Raw genomic sequence first — 14,785 nt, forward strand, 5'->3', positions numbered from 1 at the left:
CCAGGGTGACAGCTTGAGGCTCTGTCTCAAAAAAAAAAAAAAAAAAAGCTGGCTATTGTGGCAGGTGCCTGTAATCTCAGCAACTCAGGAGGCTGAGGCAAGAGGATCACATGAGCCCAAGAGTTTGAGATTGCTGTGAGCTGTGATGCCATGGGGCTCTACCAAATCTGTCTCAAAAAAAAAGAAAAAGAAAAAGAAAGGGTGTTCCAATGCAGTTTTTTGTTTACTGGCTAAAAACTCCCTCACAGACAGTGCCATGTGAGCTGGTGGATTGTTGTGATGCAAGAGCCATGAGTTATTGGCAAAAAGTTCAGGTCATTTTTATCTTTTTCACACAGGCTTTTCAGCACTTCCAAATAGTAAACTCAGCCCAGTTGGTACAAGTGCAGAGTCAACAATCCCTTTGATGTCCAAAACAAGCAATCCATTTGTCATTTTCTTCATGTCTTTATCCCTGTAAACTTAGAATAACATGCCCCTGATTTCACTTTCACTCTTGCCAAATTGAACAAGAAATTTATTATTTGTTGCTCTAATTCAAGCTCTTACGTTGTTTCAAGAGAACACAAAAACACACAACAATAAGGAATTCCACTCAGCAAGGGACTACCACACATGGACAAGCACACAGCTGTGAAGGCCGGGAAGGGTGGCTCACAAATGTAATCCCAGCACATTGGAGGCTGAGGCAGGTGGATGGCCTGAGCTCATGAGTTCGAGACCAGCCTGAGCCAGAGTGAGACCTCATCTCTAAAAATAGCCAGGCATTGTGGCGCGTGCCCTGTAGTCCCAGCTACTTGGGAGGCTGAGGCATAATAATTGCTTAGCTCAGGAGTTTGAGGTTGCCGTGAGCTATGATGCCATAGCACTGTACCAAGGGTGACAAAGAAAAAAAGGGTCTCAAAAAAAACAAAGAACACCCTTATAAAACCCTGATACACCAAGGTGATGAAATCTTACCGAGCTGTTTGCATAGTGCTGCCAACGTAAGCACACAGTGGCAAGTTTACACACGTAACGGTCAGGCCTCATGTATCTTTTTTTTTGCAGTTTTTGGCTGGAGCTGGGTTTGAACCCACCACCTCCAGCATATGGGGCCGGCGCCTTACCCCTCTGAGCCACAGGCACCACCCGCCTCATGTATCTTTGAGTTTGTAATGTGTCTCTTGAAAATGGTGAACAGCTGAATTTCTTTTTAATTTTGATGATTGTAATTACTGATATGTAAAGGTTTGTTCAGTTGTACTGTTTAGTTTTCTTCCTTACTGTCTCTGTTTTCCTTGTTTCTTTTGGATTAATAGGTCCCCTATCCTGTCTTCCCACTTTATTCATTGCGAGTTACCGTAGCAGCTTTAACATTTACATTTAAGTAAGCATCAGTTTAATCTCTTAAACTGTGGTACATATAAACAGTGGAATGTTCTACATTGATTAAAAAATGGTTTCCAAGGTGGGTGTGGTCGCGTGTGCCTGTAATCCCAGCTACTCGATAGGCTGAGGGAGGAGGGTCACTTGAGCCCAGGTGTTCAAGATCAGTCTGGGCAACATAGCAAGACTGTCTCAAAAAACAGACTTATGTTTCCAAAGGATATTTTATGGCACAGGAAAAGATTCTTATGGCAAAGTATAGAAATACCTACATATATATAAATAATTATAGATGGATAGTTATAGATAGATAAATATACACATATATATGGTTAATTCTTTTTATTCCCAATAATTGTGTTATACGGGGTGGCCATAAAGTTCATGTGCAATTTAAAATAGTTGTGTATTTGCATAATGTTATCACCAACACTAAATCAGCAAATACCAAACCATTGTTCCAGGGAAATATAAGGTTCAGTTCCTACAATCCTCTCATCACAACATTTTCATCAACTGATCAGTATATGATTTTACTTTTTGTTCCATTTTAAGATACATTCTTTTTTTTTGTTTGTTTTGTTTTGTTTTTTTATTAAATCATAACTGTATACATTGATATGATCATGGGGTATCATACACTCGCTTCATAAACCATTTGACACATTTTTATCACAGTGGTTAACATAGCCTTTCCGGTGTTATCTCAGTTACTGTGCCAAAACATTTACATTCTACCTTTACCAAGTTTCGCAAATACCCCTGTAATATGCACCACAGGTGTGATCCCACCAATCCCCCTCCCTCTACCCACCCCCCTCCCTTTCCCACTTCCCCCTATTGTTAAGTTGTAGCTGGGTTATAGCTTTCATGTGACAGTCCCAAATTAGTTTCATAGTAGTACATTGGGTACTTTTTCTTCCATTCTTGAGATACTTTACTAAGAAGAATATGTTCCTATTTAATATATATTGTTGATTAACAGTAAACTCCCAGCCAGCAGCACTGTTAATTCATGCCTGAATGAAGCTTACCTAATTGTGCAATTTCTCTGTAGGGCGCAGCACGGCGGTTTTGCACTTAGGAACTCCAGACCCCACCTCAACACTATGCTTCGGGACCTTTCTAAAAGGTGAAATTATCAACACAAAGCCCAAAAATACAGACACCTGACACTATTCGTCTGATAAAAAGACACTTGTTTACAGTATGAGAGCTGACACAAGAAGCGTGTCACTTGCGTAGAGCCAGTTGGGGATGTGCACACACATTGAGTGATTCCAAATTTTCACTGTTCTTCTAATGCACACAGATGCAAAGTCGACACAAGGTATAGGGTTACCAATAAATGTTAGGAAGCAGGCAAATTCGCAAACACAGACTTCATGAATCATGAGGATTGCATGTATGCGTGTAAATAATTTTCAAGTAGACCTTTAAGTGTATAGAAGACCAAATCATTGGTATTTCTAGTTGGTTTTGATGTGAGATTGTCTGCAAGGATCACGAACTGACTTCATGCTCTAAAAAGGTGTTGACAAAAACATTCAAGAATGCTGTCCTGTGTGTCTTTTCCAGCTTTGTTTCAGTGACAAGACTAACAACCTGGAGGCTTACGTGAAATGGTTCAATAGATTGTGGCAACCTCGTGGCAACTGAGATCTGCATGGTGAGTAGAAAGCCACAGTGGGCGTGACCTGGTGGTGGGCATGACCCAGAGTGCCCAGGGGGTGGGAGGAGCCTACCAGGGAGGGAACCAGAAAGGTCTCTTGAGCCGCATCCGTCCACAAGTCCAGGATCAGCCTGGGCATGCCCTTCAGGACACTAGACATCAAAAACTATTTCTTCCTGGGTAAGCTGGCCGATCACAGAGGGTGTCAGACTTGGTCTGCTGAAGGAGTGAGGGGATCCGCTCCCCATATCTGTGCCTACCTGTCTGGGCAGCCTGGCCTGCAACTGCTTTTGTCAGGCTCGCTCGGGATTTAGAGGTACAAGTAATCCACCCTGTAAGAAATGGGAGATGGTAAGGGAAAAGTCCAGATCTCTGGCGGCTCCTGGCAGGCAGGAAGAGCCAGCCACATTGAGCCAGAGTGCTGGTCACTGATTCCCACCTGGCCACACTCACCTGTCCCCTTCTCGTCCTTACATCAGAGGGAGCCTTCTCTGGACCCACTGTCTCACCAAAAAAGGAAGCCCAGCCAGGTGGTGAGATGGCATGGGAGCAGATGAACATGTAGGAACAGCAGCTGGGAGAACAGGGAAGAGACAGCATTGCACTGAGGGAACAGTTGGTCTGCAATGGCCACACAAGACCAAAATGGTTGGCCCCTATCCCATGCCCAGCTTCATCACTGTCACAGGTGCAGCCCAGGCTGCCCTTGGAAGAACGGGGCAAGGTCTTGGATGGGGAGCTCCCTGCACCTACCTCCTTCTGGGCACTTGACCCACACACACTTAATTCTGACCACTGCCCTGTGGGATGGGTGTCAGAACTGCCATTTCCCAGATAGAAGACTGAAGGAAGAGACATCACTAGTTCAAGTCCCACCTGAGTAGGTGGCAGAGCCAGGACCAATCTCCTGCCCGCCTGGCTCTGCACAGCAGGGTCGGCACTCCACCAGGCAGCCTCCTATTCCCAGGGCACAGATGCATGTGGCAGTATTGGGGTGCGCTATGGGAGGCCAGCTGGGGCTGACCTGCACCTCTCCCTTCCAGATCGTCCTTCCCTTCTTCAGTTTGCTCATCAAAGACATCTACTTCCTCAACGAGGGCTGCGCCAACCGCCTTCCCAATGGACACGTCAACTTTGAGGTAGGGTTTAGGACCTCAAGGGGACTCCCACTGTGTTAGTCCAGGGCCCCTGAACACTCAGCCAGTCTGGGCAGAGCACAGCACTTCCCAGCTGACGTCAGGGCAGTTATCAGTCTTTCCCCTATTCCCTGCCCTCCACTTGAGCCTCACCCACAGGGCGATAGCCACTCCGGGCTAGGCTTTGTGCCCAGCATAGGTGAGACAGAACTCTTTCAGACCTTGGTGAGCACTAGGTGGAGAGAAGACAGCTCCACGAATGCAGGTAGCAAATGTGACAGGCCGCTCGGGGCCAGTGCACCTTGCATGTGCATCTCAACGGCTATGGGCTGGGCAGGCACTGGACAGACAGTGCACCAGGCAGCAGGAGCACCCCCAGTCTCCAGGAAGGAGGGGCGCTGCCCTCAGCAGCGATGCGGGTGCCCCACCCAGCCTCCCACTCCAAGGGGCAGTAAGTCCTAAGCCGGTCACTTGCTTTGTCTGAGCCTCAGTCTCTGTCTCTCCATAAAATAGGGCTCCGACTCCCACCACATGGAGAAGCTATGAAAAGTAGCTATGCAGCAGGGCCCACCCAGGGCTTTGTGAGTGTCCCCTGCTGACAGGGTCACAGCACATACCTGGGCCCTTTGGCCTGGAGCTGCCCTCTGCATGGACATCCCCACAGACCATCACATGCTGCTCGCAGACCTGGTTACTCCTCAGGGCCAGCAGATCTGGGGAAAGTCCAATTCAGCAGGTGGTGAACAGCTTGGAGACAGCCCAAGCTGGATGTAACACAGATGAGACGGGGCTTAGGCAAGACTGCAGGGGCCATGAGGCCTGGGAGCTTCCTCCACAGGTGACACCAGCATACAGCCTTTCTTGAGCTGGTCCTCAGAATGGAGCCCAGGATGGGTAAGACTGCAAAAGGCTCAGGTGGTCCTGGCTTAAGGAAATGGCAGTAGGCACTGGGCCTAGCTGCCAGGACAGAGCAAGGGACACCACAGAGTAGGGCTCCCCGCCAAACAAAACTGGGCTGCTATTTATTTAAATCCTTCTTAAAGTTGGCACACTATTTAAAATTTAAATACATGTATTTATATTATAGTCATATGAATTTACTTAAATCTTACTTAAGTGCATTATTTAAATATATTTGCGTTATTCCCTAGATCAACAAACATCAATCACTTGTCATAAATAGGGGATAACTACAAAAAGAAATCCAATGAAAATAAAATATGCGCTCTTGCTAGAAGAAGGCTGTGGGCCAAGGGTGCTCTGTCTCTCACTTACTGCCCCATGTTCCTCCACAGATCCCAGAGATCACTGGTAGGTGGGAAAGAGGCTTTCCTGGGGCCAGTCACTCACACTGACAGGGACCTCCAGTCACTGGGGTGCCTCCATTCTGTGTCTCTGTGACCCTGACAGAAATTTTTGGAGCTGGCCAAGCAGATTGGAGAGTTCATCACATGGAAACAAATGGAGTGTCCCTTTGAGCAAGACCCCAGCATCACCCACTACCTGCACACCACCCCTATCTTCAGTGAGGATGGTAAGGTGGCCCCACAGCCTCCCTGCCCCCAGGCCACAGGACTTTTTCTTTTTTTGGGGGGACAGAGTTCTATTATTTCACCCTCAGTAGAGTGCTATGGCTTCACAGCTCACAGCAACCTCAAACTCTTGGGCTTAAGCAATTTTCTTGCCTCAGCCTCCCAAGTAGCTGGGACTACAGGAACCTGCCACAACGCCCAGCTATTTTTTGTTATTATTGCAGCTGTCATTGTTGTTTAGCAGGCCCAGGCTGGGTTCAAACCTGCCAGCTTAAAGAAGGCTGTGGGCCAGCTCGGGTGTGTGTAGGAAGCACCCTTACTGCTGAGCTATGGGCACCAAGCCAGGCCAGAGGACTTTGGAGTGGCCTCTTAGTCACCATTCATGGCATCTTGCTCAGAGTAGGGATGTTCCATACCTACCTGTGCTGGCTCCAGGAGGGAATAGGGGAAGCTGCTTCCCCCTGGCTGGCCCACTGCCAACCCAGGAGCATAGGATGGGCCCAAGGTGCTTCAGGTTAGGACTTCAAGGACACCTGGGGCAGGCTCCTCCTTGGACACAGTTTGGACACAGTTGGGCATTGTAAATCTGAGCCATCCAGCTCTGAAGAGGGCCCGATGATAAAAACCACCCTCCTGGGCTCATGCACAGGGCCAAATCTGTGCAGGTAGAGGTGTGCAATGCACACTGGCACAAGGTGAGGCCTCTTTCCTCCAGAGGACTGTTAATTTTGGTTTCTTCAAGTAAATAAGCATTCCCACATGATCATTTGTCAGATACAAATTTGCTTGCAAATGTGTTATGTGGGTGGGTGCCAGCATCGCCCTCTTTCAGGAAGCAGAAGTGGTAGAGAAGTAAGTGTCCAGCTGGGCTTGAGCTGGCCGTCCCTGTGGACAGTGCAGCCCTGAGGTCAGCTGCTCACCCTGGGCCTGGCTCCGCCGCACCACAGTAAATGTATTAAGAAATGACATGCACCAAAAGCTGCCAAAAAATAATATATTAGAGGGAAGGATTTTTTAATGATTATGATTTGAACACTTTCAACTTTGCCATTTTATTTCTTACATTTTAAAGCCAGGAACTTTTGGGAGGGGGTTTCATTCATATCTGTACCCCCGCCCCAAGAAGCTCAGCACCCGATAAATAAACCCACCTGACCTGCTCCTAGCGCAGCGAGCTGTGTGGCCCAGGAAGGCCTCATCATGTCTAAGTCTCACCTGCTACGTTTGCAAAGTGCGACTGAGAGAATATCCTTCCCAGGGTGAGAATTGCTTGGGTTGGCAGAGGTGAAGCCCACAGGACTATACCTGATTCATCCTAGTTTATTAATTTGGTTCCGAAACAAATCACCACAAATTTGACAGCTCAAAACAACACAGATTGACCCTTGTATAGTTGTGGGGGTTAGAAGTCTGAAATCAGTTTTGCTGGCCTAACTGTTGGCAGGGCTGGTTTCTTCTGCAGGGTCTGCAGGGAGAATCCACTTCCGGGCCTTTTTGAACTTCCAGTGGCCACCTGTGTTCCCAGGCTTGTGACCCCTACCCCCATCTTCGAAATGTCTCATTTCGATCTCCGCTCCCATCATCACATCATCCTCTCTCAAATCTCCCTCTTTGGGGCCCTAAATGCAATCACAAGTCTTATAAAGGACACTTTGGGTTGTATTCAGGGCCCACCCAGATAATCCAGGGTCATCTCCCCAGCTCCAGATCCTTAAATTAATCCCATGTGCTGAATCACTTCTTGCCACAAAAAGTAACATTCAAAGGTCCTGGGGATGAGGACGTGGGTATGTCTGAAGGCCATTATTCAACCTACTTTACTAGTTACTGTGATGATTGTTGTCAGCCCATGATCACAATAATATGTGTCAAAGACACATGAGGGGAGTGATAGGAGAGTCTTGGGGCAGGGAGGTAATAAAAAGGGGGCATTTCATTCAGTCTTTCAGGATTTCTTGAGAGCCTGATGTGTGCCAGGCAGCAATGTGGTAGTGATCAAACAGCCCTCCCAGAGCTCCCCTGGAGAAGAGTATCTGCTATTTCGACTATTTCTTCCTCCTTAGGAAAGTAGAGGAAAGTAAGATAAGAGATTTAAGATGTGTTAGACTCCAACTGGGTTGGTCACAGCCCCTGACAGCCCCAGGCTTCCCACAGGCAGGGCCCACCTGGCAACTGGCCAGCCACTGGACTCCTTGAAGCAAATGAAAATATTAGAAAGTCTCAGCAAAGAAAGAGAAGTTACAAGGAAGAGCCAATGGAAGTTTTAGAACTAGAAAGTACAATAATAGAAATAGAGGCCAGTCAATGGGCTCACCAGCAGAATGATAGGACACAGGAAAGAATCAGCAACCTGGAAGCTAGAAAAATTAAAAAATATGCAAGCTAAACAACAGAGAGGAAATAGACAGAAACAGAGCCTCATCTGTGGGATTATAACAATCCCAGGGGACCTGTAAGAATTCCTAGAACTAATAAGTGAGTTCAGCAAGGTTACACAAGTTACACCTGAAAAAATTAATTGTATTTCTATATACTAGCAATAAATGTGTGGACATCAAAATTTAAACTATAATGCCACTTACAATCACTGAAAAAATAAAACATGCAGGTGTAAATAAAACATATATAGGATGTGTATGCTAAAAACTACACCATGCTGGCCGGGCTCAATGGCTCACACCTGTCATCCTAGCACTCTGGAAGGCTGAGGTGGGAGGATTGCTTGAGCTCAGGGTTGGAGACCAGTCTACACAAGAGGGAGACCCCATCTCTACTAAAATTAGAAAAGTAGCTGGGCGTTGTGACGGGCATCTGATTCTCAGAAGGCTAAGGCAAGAGGATCACTTGAGCCCAGGAGTTTGAGGTTGCTGTGAGCTACAATGCCAGGGCACTCTACCCAGGGCAATGCAGTGAGACTCTGTCTCAAAAAAAAAGAAAGAAAGAAAAAACAACTACTACACAAATGCTGATGAAAGCAATCCAAGAAGATCATAATAAATGAGAGACATGACGTTCATGAAGTGGAAGACTAACATAGCAAGTGTCAATTCTTGCCCCAGAATTTAAGTACAGGTTTGATGTAATACCCATCAAAACCCCAGCAAGATGTTTTATGAGACATAGACAAGATTATCCTAAACTTTATATGGAATGGCAAAGGAACTAGAAAAGCTAAGACAATTTTGAAAAAGAGGGTTAGTGGGAGGAATCAGTCTACCTGATAGTGAGGCTGACCTTGCAGTTATACCAGTCGAGACAGTGAGGTACAGAGGGGATAGGCACAGAGATCAATGGACAGAATAGAAAACCCAGAAATGGACCCCCACAAATACACCAGGTGATTTTTGACAAACATGCACAGGCAATTTAATGAAGGAAAGACAGCCTTTCCACAAATGTTGCTAGAGCATTTGGACATCCACGGACCAATAAATAAACCCTAGACTGGACACAGTAGCTCACACCTGTGATCCTAGCACTCTGAGAGCCCGAGAGGCAGGTGGGTCACTTGAGGTCAGAGTTTGAGACCAGCCTGAGCTAGGGCAAGACGCTGTCTCTAAAAATAGCTGGGCGTTGTGGCAGGTGCCTGTAGTCCCGGCTACTCTGGAGGCTGAGGCAAGAGAATCGCTTGAGCCCAAGAGTTTGAGGTTGCTGTGAGCTGTGACGCCACAGCACTCTATGAAGGGTGACAGAGTAAGACTAAATATTTAAATAAATAAATAAATAAATAATAAACTCTGAACTCTCACACCTTACACTAATAACTAACTAAAAATGGATCGCACACTGAAAGGTAAAATGTAAACCTATACAACTTTTTGAGAGAAAAGGCAGCAGAAAACCTATAGGATATATGACTAGACAGAGGGTTTCTTATCACAGTAAATATGCAGCTATTACATGAATCCATGACTGCATTCTTAAGTATTTATTTATTCTAGAGTAACGAATACTCATGTTCACACAAAACCCAAAACCTGTGCACTAATGTTTATAGCAGTTGTATTTTTTATGGCCAAAAACTAGAAATAACCCCAATGTCCTTCAGTGGGTGAGCGATTAAACAAACCGTGGCACAATCGTACCATGTAATGTTCAGCCACTGATACCTGCTAGGGCAGGGGTAGGTCTCCAGAGAGTTACACTGAGTGAAAAAAGCCAATCTCAGAAGCTTACATTTACCTAACTTTCTTAAAATGATAGAAATAGAGGACAGACTGGTGGTTCCCAGAGCTTAAGAAAGGGGTGGGGAGGGGAGGGCAGTGGGCCTGGGGTCCACTGGTGGTAGATCCTTTGGTGGGGGTGGAAAGATTCTGTATCTTGACTGTGCAGAGAGAATATTCTGGTTGTGCTGGACACTACTCTATACCATGCTGTGGTTTTGCAAGTGGATTACGCATTGCAGAAACTGGGTAAAGGATCCATGGGAATCTCTGTGTCCTGTCTTACAACTGCATGTGAATCTATAATTAACTCCAAACACAGTTTAAATACTGGCTCGGTGCCTATGGCTCAAGCGGCTAAGGCGCCAGCCACATACACCTGAGCTGGCGGGTTTGAATCTAGCCCGGGCCCACCAAGCAACAATGATGGCTGCAACCAAAAAATAACCCAGCTACTAGGGAGGCAGGCAGAGACAAGAGAATCACTTGAGCCTAGGAGTTGGAGGTTGCTGTGAGCTGGGATGCCACAACACTCTACTCAGGGAGACAGCTTGAGGCTCATCTCAAAAAAAAAAGTTTAAATACCGAAAGCAGATCAAGGCCTGGGTGTAGAACAGGTTGTTATCATCAACCATAATTGCATAATTTCACTTCCTTTTCTGTCTAGGTCTTTATTTGGCTTCTTATGAAAGTGAAAGCCCAGAGAACCAGACAGAAAAAGAGAGGTGGAAATCTCTAAGGTGAGTCTTTGTGGCAAGACGGAGTCTGGGGGTTGCATGGGACCAGACGGGGCCGAGGGGTTTCAGAGATACCCAGGTCATCTGCCTCCTGGGAGCGTAGAGAGGCCATGGGGAGGGGGCAGGACCAATCCAAGTTCATGAGGTAGGAGAGCAGAACTTGAAGGCTGGAGTGGAGAACAGGCTGAGTCCATGGCCCCCATAGCTAGAGGCCTCTGTGGCCCCAGGGCCAGGAACTCCCAGTCCAAATTTTTATGCCGCAGTGAAACACACACACCGCTCACTTTTTCAGCATGTTGATATAGCTGAAAGGGGCTTGGAGACATTCCATCACAGTGGGCTCTGAGAGCCGAGCTCAGGGGACCTGCAGCATGCCCCTGGGGCAGGAGGCTGACTCACCGGGCATGCTGAGCAAGTGGCCATCTATTGGGGAAAGCCATCAGTTGCAGGATGGCGAGCACCAAGCTGATACTACACTCTGGCGTGTTTAAATCCCTAGATCTTCTATTTTGGGGAAGACACGAGAAGCGCTGAGTGGAAGGAGAGGAAGAGATGGAGGCAGCAGAAGCCTTCTGCAGCCCTGCCCCAGATGGCCCCATGGGCAGAAGCAGAGGCAGTGCCTCACTGTTTTGCAAACCGAGACCCCATGGCCCGGCACCCACCATAGTGGCCACATGGGCACAGGAGACCTTCTGCGGGACCCCAGCCCTGGCAGGGCCCAGGGATTCCAGATACCTCGAGGACACCCTGCCTTCAGGACTGTGGGGGTCATGTTGCTGGTCAATCTGTCCGTCCTCGGTGAGGACATAGCACTGCCCCAGAGGGTCAGGCAACTGCAATCTTGTGCTCCCCGTGAGTGATGTGTGCCTCTTTGACCAATGCCCACAGTCTGGCATCAGTGGCTTGGAGCCTCTGCAGCTGCAGCAGGCATCACGGTGTGACGTGAGGTGTGTCTGTGCCAGCTCGGAGCCCACCAGGGGCCCTGAGCTTCTGTCAGTGGACCTGTCCCCTACCCCTCCCAGGGGGCTTGTTTCTGCAGCCCTACACATCCTCCCCTTCTGGATCCTGCTGGTATTAAGGAAAGCCTTCAGGTGACAGCTGTGAAATAGCTCATCAGGACACACCGGACTCCTGAGTTGACAATGTGTACATTACAGTCCTGCCGCCCTTCTCTCTTGTAAGCATTAGGGTTGCTATAAACACATTTGTACATCTGGCACATCCGTGTCCACACGTGTCCCTGACCCATGAGCCTGAGATGAGCTTTGGCTAGGACGCTGGGCAGGTTTTCAACTCAGCCCCTGGAATGTTGTAGCCATGGTTTGGTCATGGGGCACGGTAGCCTTTTCCCCTCCACAGACCGCATCTTGTGTTAATAGAGCCTGGTGGGTAGTGGGTGCTCAGTGACCTTGGTGAGCAGATACTGACAGCCCTGCCTACACCATGCGCCCCTTGTGCAGAGTGTGAGTGATGAAGCCAATTAGGGTCCCTCCCATGGCCACACTCAGCCTGTGTTCCCAGCCCCTCATGCACTGAGCCAGGGAGCAAACTGGCCAAGGAGCGGTGAGACCCCCCTCATGATACATGACAAAGTCATCGGGCCAGGAGGTCAGGGAGTGCACTGTACACCCGCTCTCCTGGGCAGGGCCTGTTGGGCAGGAATAGGATGGGGAGGAGATGTTGGTGTGCACTGACACATCCTGACCAGCTCCTGTCCTGGGCGTGGGTCCCAGCAAGGGCAGGCAGAGACAGGGCAGCCAGCAGTCACAGGCCCAGGTGCATCATCCAACTCAGAATTCTGTCTGGTGAACAAAGGACCTCATCAAGGCCCCAGAAGCAGCCTGACAAAGGCTTAGGAATGCTTCCTGTGAGGGTCAAGTGGGCTCTGCTCTGCTCTGCACCCAAACCAACCCCTCTTCGTCTGATATCACAGAGAGGCAGTGGTGCTTCAGCCTCCCCAGCCCTCTGCCTCTCCTCACTCCTCAAGCTCCCGACTGGGGCCTGGGACTTGGGGCCAAACCAGAGGAGTCTTGAGGGTCCAGGAGCTGGCTAGAGCCCCTTATCACCTCTATCCCTACCCCACACCCTCAAACCCTGGAACACCCTTGGCAACATTAGAAAAGACCTTCTGCCTGCTGGGTTGGGGGCAGGCAGCATAGGAGTGAGGAGGTCCAGACTGACACCTGTGGGTTCCGGGGGGCCTGGGGTGACTGGCCATGGCCCTGCCCCTGCTCCCTGCCCTCACATGCAAGTTCTTGCACAGGCCCAGGCTCCTAGTGCTCTATCCAGGGCCAGCCCCTGCTGCCACCAGCACTCCCACAGCTGCAGCAGAGATGCAACTGTATGCCCTGACTTGGCAGCCTCCTCCCTGGCCACAGGAAACATAAAGAAAGGATGTTGGATAAACAAGACAGCCGTCCCCACCCCATCCCCACCCCCATGTTGGAACTCCAGTGGGAAGACCCCATTGCAAAGGAAACGGTATAGGATCCTGCTCCGTGTCCTGGCACATGCTGTTCCTGCTGCCCAGTTGATCCGGTCAGAGCTGCAGCCTCAGGTGCACAGCCCATTTTCCAGGAGTACTTTTGACAATAGGCTTTCCATGCTTGCCAGCGCCTTCACAGACCAGCACAGCACGGGCAGCAGGAGGATTCCAAAGTAAAGCCTGGGCTCTCCAAGACAGGAGACAAGGCGACAGCCCACAGCCAACCCCAGGAGGATGTGAGCTGGGGATCACCCAGGGACCACTGCTCACTACCTCCTTGAGTAGATGTTGGGTGCCAGGCCCTCAGGGGACCCACCTGGCAGCCCCCAGTGGGGACAGTATGCCCTTTCTCCAGGTACACCCTCAGAGCCCAGAGAGAGCCTTGCTCATAGTCACACAGGCTGTTCCTCAGCCACATCCAGGCCTTGTGGCCGTTCCCTCCGGAGGCATATTTGTCCTCCTGTGGTCCTAGTTCCATTGCCCATATAGGCAGCCAGATGGGAGTGTCCCCAGGGGGGCTCTCCAGGGCAGGGCCTGTGGCTTGGGGCAGGTATCAGCAGCACAAGTGGTACCCAAGACTGGTGCCCATGAGGCCCAGCATGGCGCCAGGTGATGCAAACGCTGAGCATAGCACAGCCACGCCTCAGGGACCCTGGAGGGGCCTGGCTGTGGGCCTAGCCCTTAGTTGCCTAGCACTTCTTCTCAGATCCTTCCAGGGAAGGAGCTGGGGGGATGTGGGAGCAGGAAAACTGGAAGATTCTTCCCCAATTGGGGTTTGCCTCAAAGGCCCTGGGCCTGGCTGGGATCCAGAATCAGTTCATTCTCACACAGGGATCCATGCATTCTCTAAAGTCTCTGCCTCCAACAGTGCTGCAGCCCTGGGGACTCATCTTCCCCCACCCAAGTGGTTTCTTGGAAGACAACATGTCTTAGACCATTGGGCTGATTTTTTTTTTTTTTTTTTTTTGTAGAGACAGAGTCTCACTTTTTCACCCTTGGTAGAGTGCCATGGCATCACACAGCTCACAGCAACCTCCAACTCCTGGGCTTAAGCGATTCTCTTGCCTCAGCCTCCCGAGTAGCTGGGACTACAGGCGCCCGCCACAACGCCCAGCTATTTTTTAGTTTGCAGTTCAGCTGGGGCCGGGTTTGAACCTGCCACCCTCGATATATGGGGCTGGAGCCTTACCAACTGAGCCACAGGCGCCGCCCTTTTTTTTTTTTTTTGAGACAGAGTCTCACTTTGTCACCCTCAGTAGAGTGCTAGGGTGTCACAGCTCACAGCAACCTCAAACTCTTGGGCTCAAGCAATCCTCTTGCCTCAGCCTCCCCAGTAGCTGGGACAACAGTAACCTGCCACAATACTCAGCTAATTTTAGAGACAGGGTCTTGCTCTTGCTCAGGCTGGTCTTGAACTCCTGAACTCAAGTGATCCACCTGCCTCACCCTCCCAGAGTGCTAGGATTATAGGCTGACTCACTGTGCCTGGCCCTAGGCTGCTATTTTAAAAAGCATTAAGCTGGGCTCAGTGCCCGTAGCACAGTGGTTACAGCGCCAGCCACATACACCAAGAGGGGTGGGTTTGAACCCAGCCCAAGCCAGCTAAATAACTGTCGGGGCCAGGACTGACCAGGTCTCTGGCCCCAGCTTATCTAGGTTCCAGAAGTTGTTATCTTGCTTGGAAACAATTAC

General features: G+C 49.3%; 1 protein-coding gene across 1 annotated transcript; it reads left to right on the forward strand.

Moving 5' to 3' along the window:
• Positions 1-4,041: 4,041 nt before the first annotated feature.
• LOC128563375 (uncharacterized) lies at positions 4,042-11,816 on the forward strand. Its single transcript, XM_053558673.1, has 5 exons — positions 4,042-4,179; positions 4,841-5,014; positions 5,587-5,710; positions 10,539-10,611; positions 11,108-11,816. The coding sequence occupies exons 1-5, from the start codon at positions 4,042-4,044 to the stop codon at positions 11,466-11,468; spliced, it is 870 nt and encodes a 289-aa protein (XP_053414648.1). The 3' UTR covers positions 11,469-11,816.
• Positions 11,817-14,785: the final 2,969 nt, after the last annotated feature.

Source organism: Nycticebus coucang, chromosome 13 (genome assembly GCF_027406575.1).
Source record: "Nycticebus coucang isolate mNycCou1 chromosome 13, mNycCou1.pri, whole genome shotgun sequence".
In the NCBI taxonomy this organism is placed as follows: Eukaryota; Metazoa; Chordata; class Mammalia; order Primates; family Lorisidae; genus Nycticebus; species Nycticebus coucang.

Coding starts and splice junctions, on each gene's coding strand:
- LOC128563375 (XM_053558673.1), top strand. CDS start 4,042: ATGGGAGGCCAGCTGGGGCTGACCTGCACCTCTCCCTTCCAGATCGTC. Junction 5,015..5,586: donor CCTGGGAGCTTCCTCCACAG/GTGACACCAGCA, acceptor TGACCCTGACAG/AAATTTTTGGAGCTGGCCAA. Junction 5,711..10,538: donor CCCTATCTTCAGTGAGGATG/GTAAGGTGGCCC, acceptor TTTTCTGTCTAG/GTCTTTATTTGGCTTCTTAT.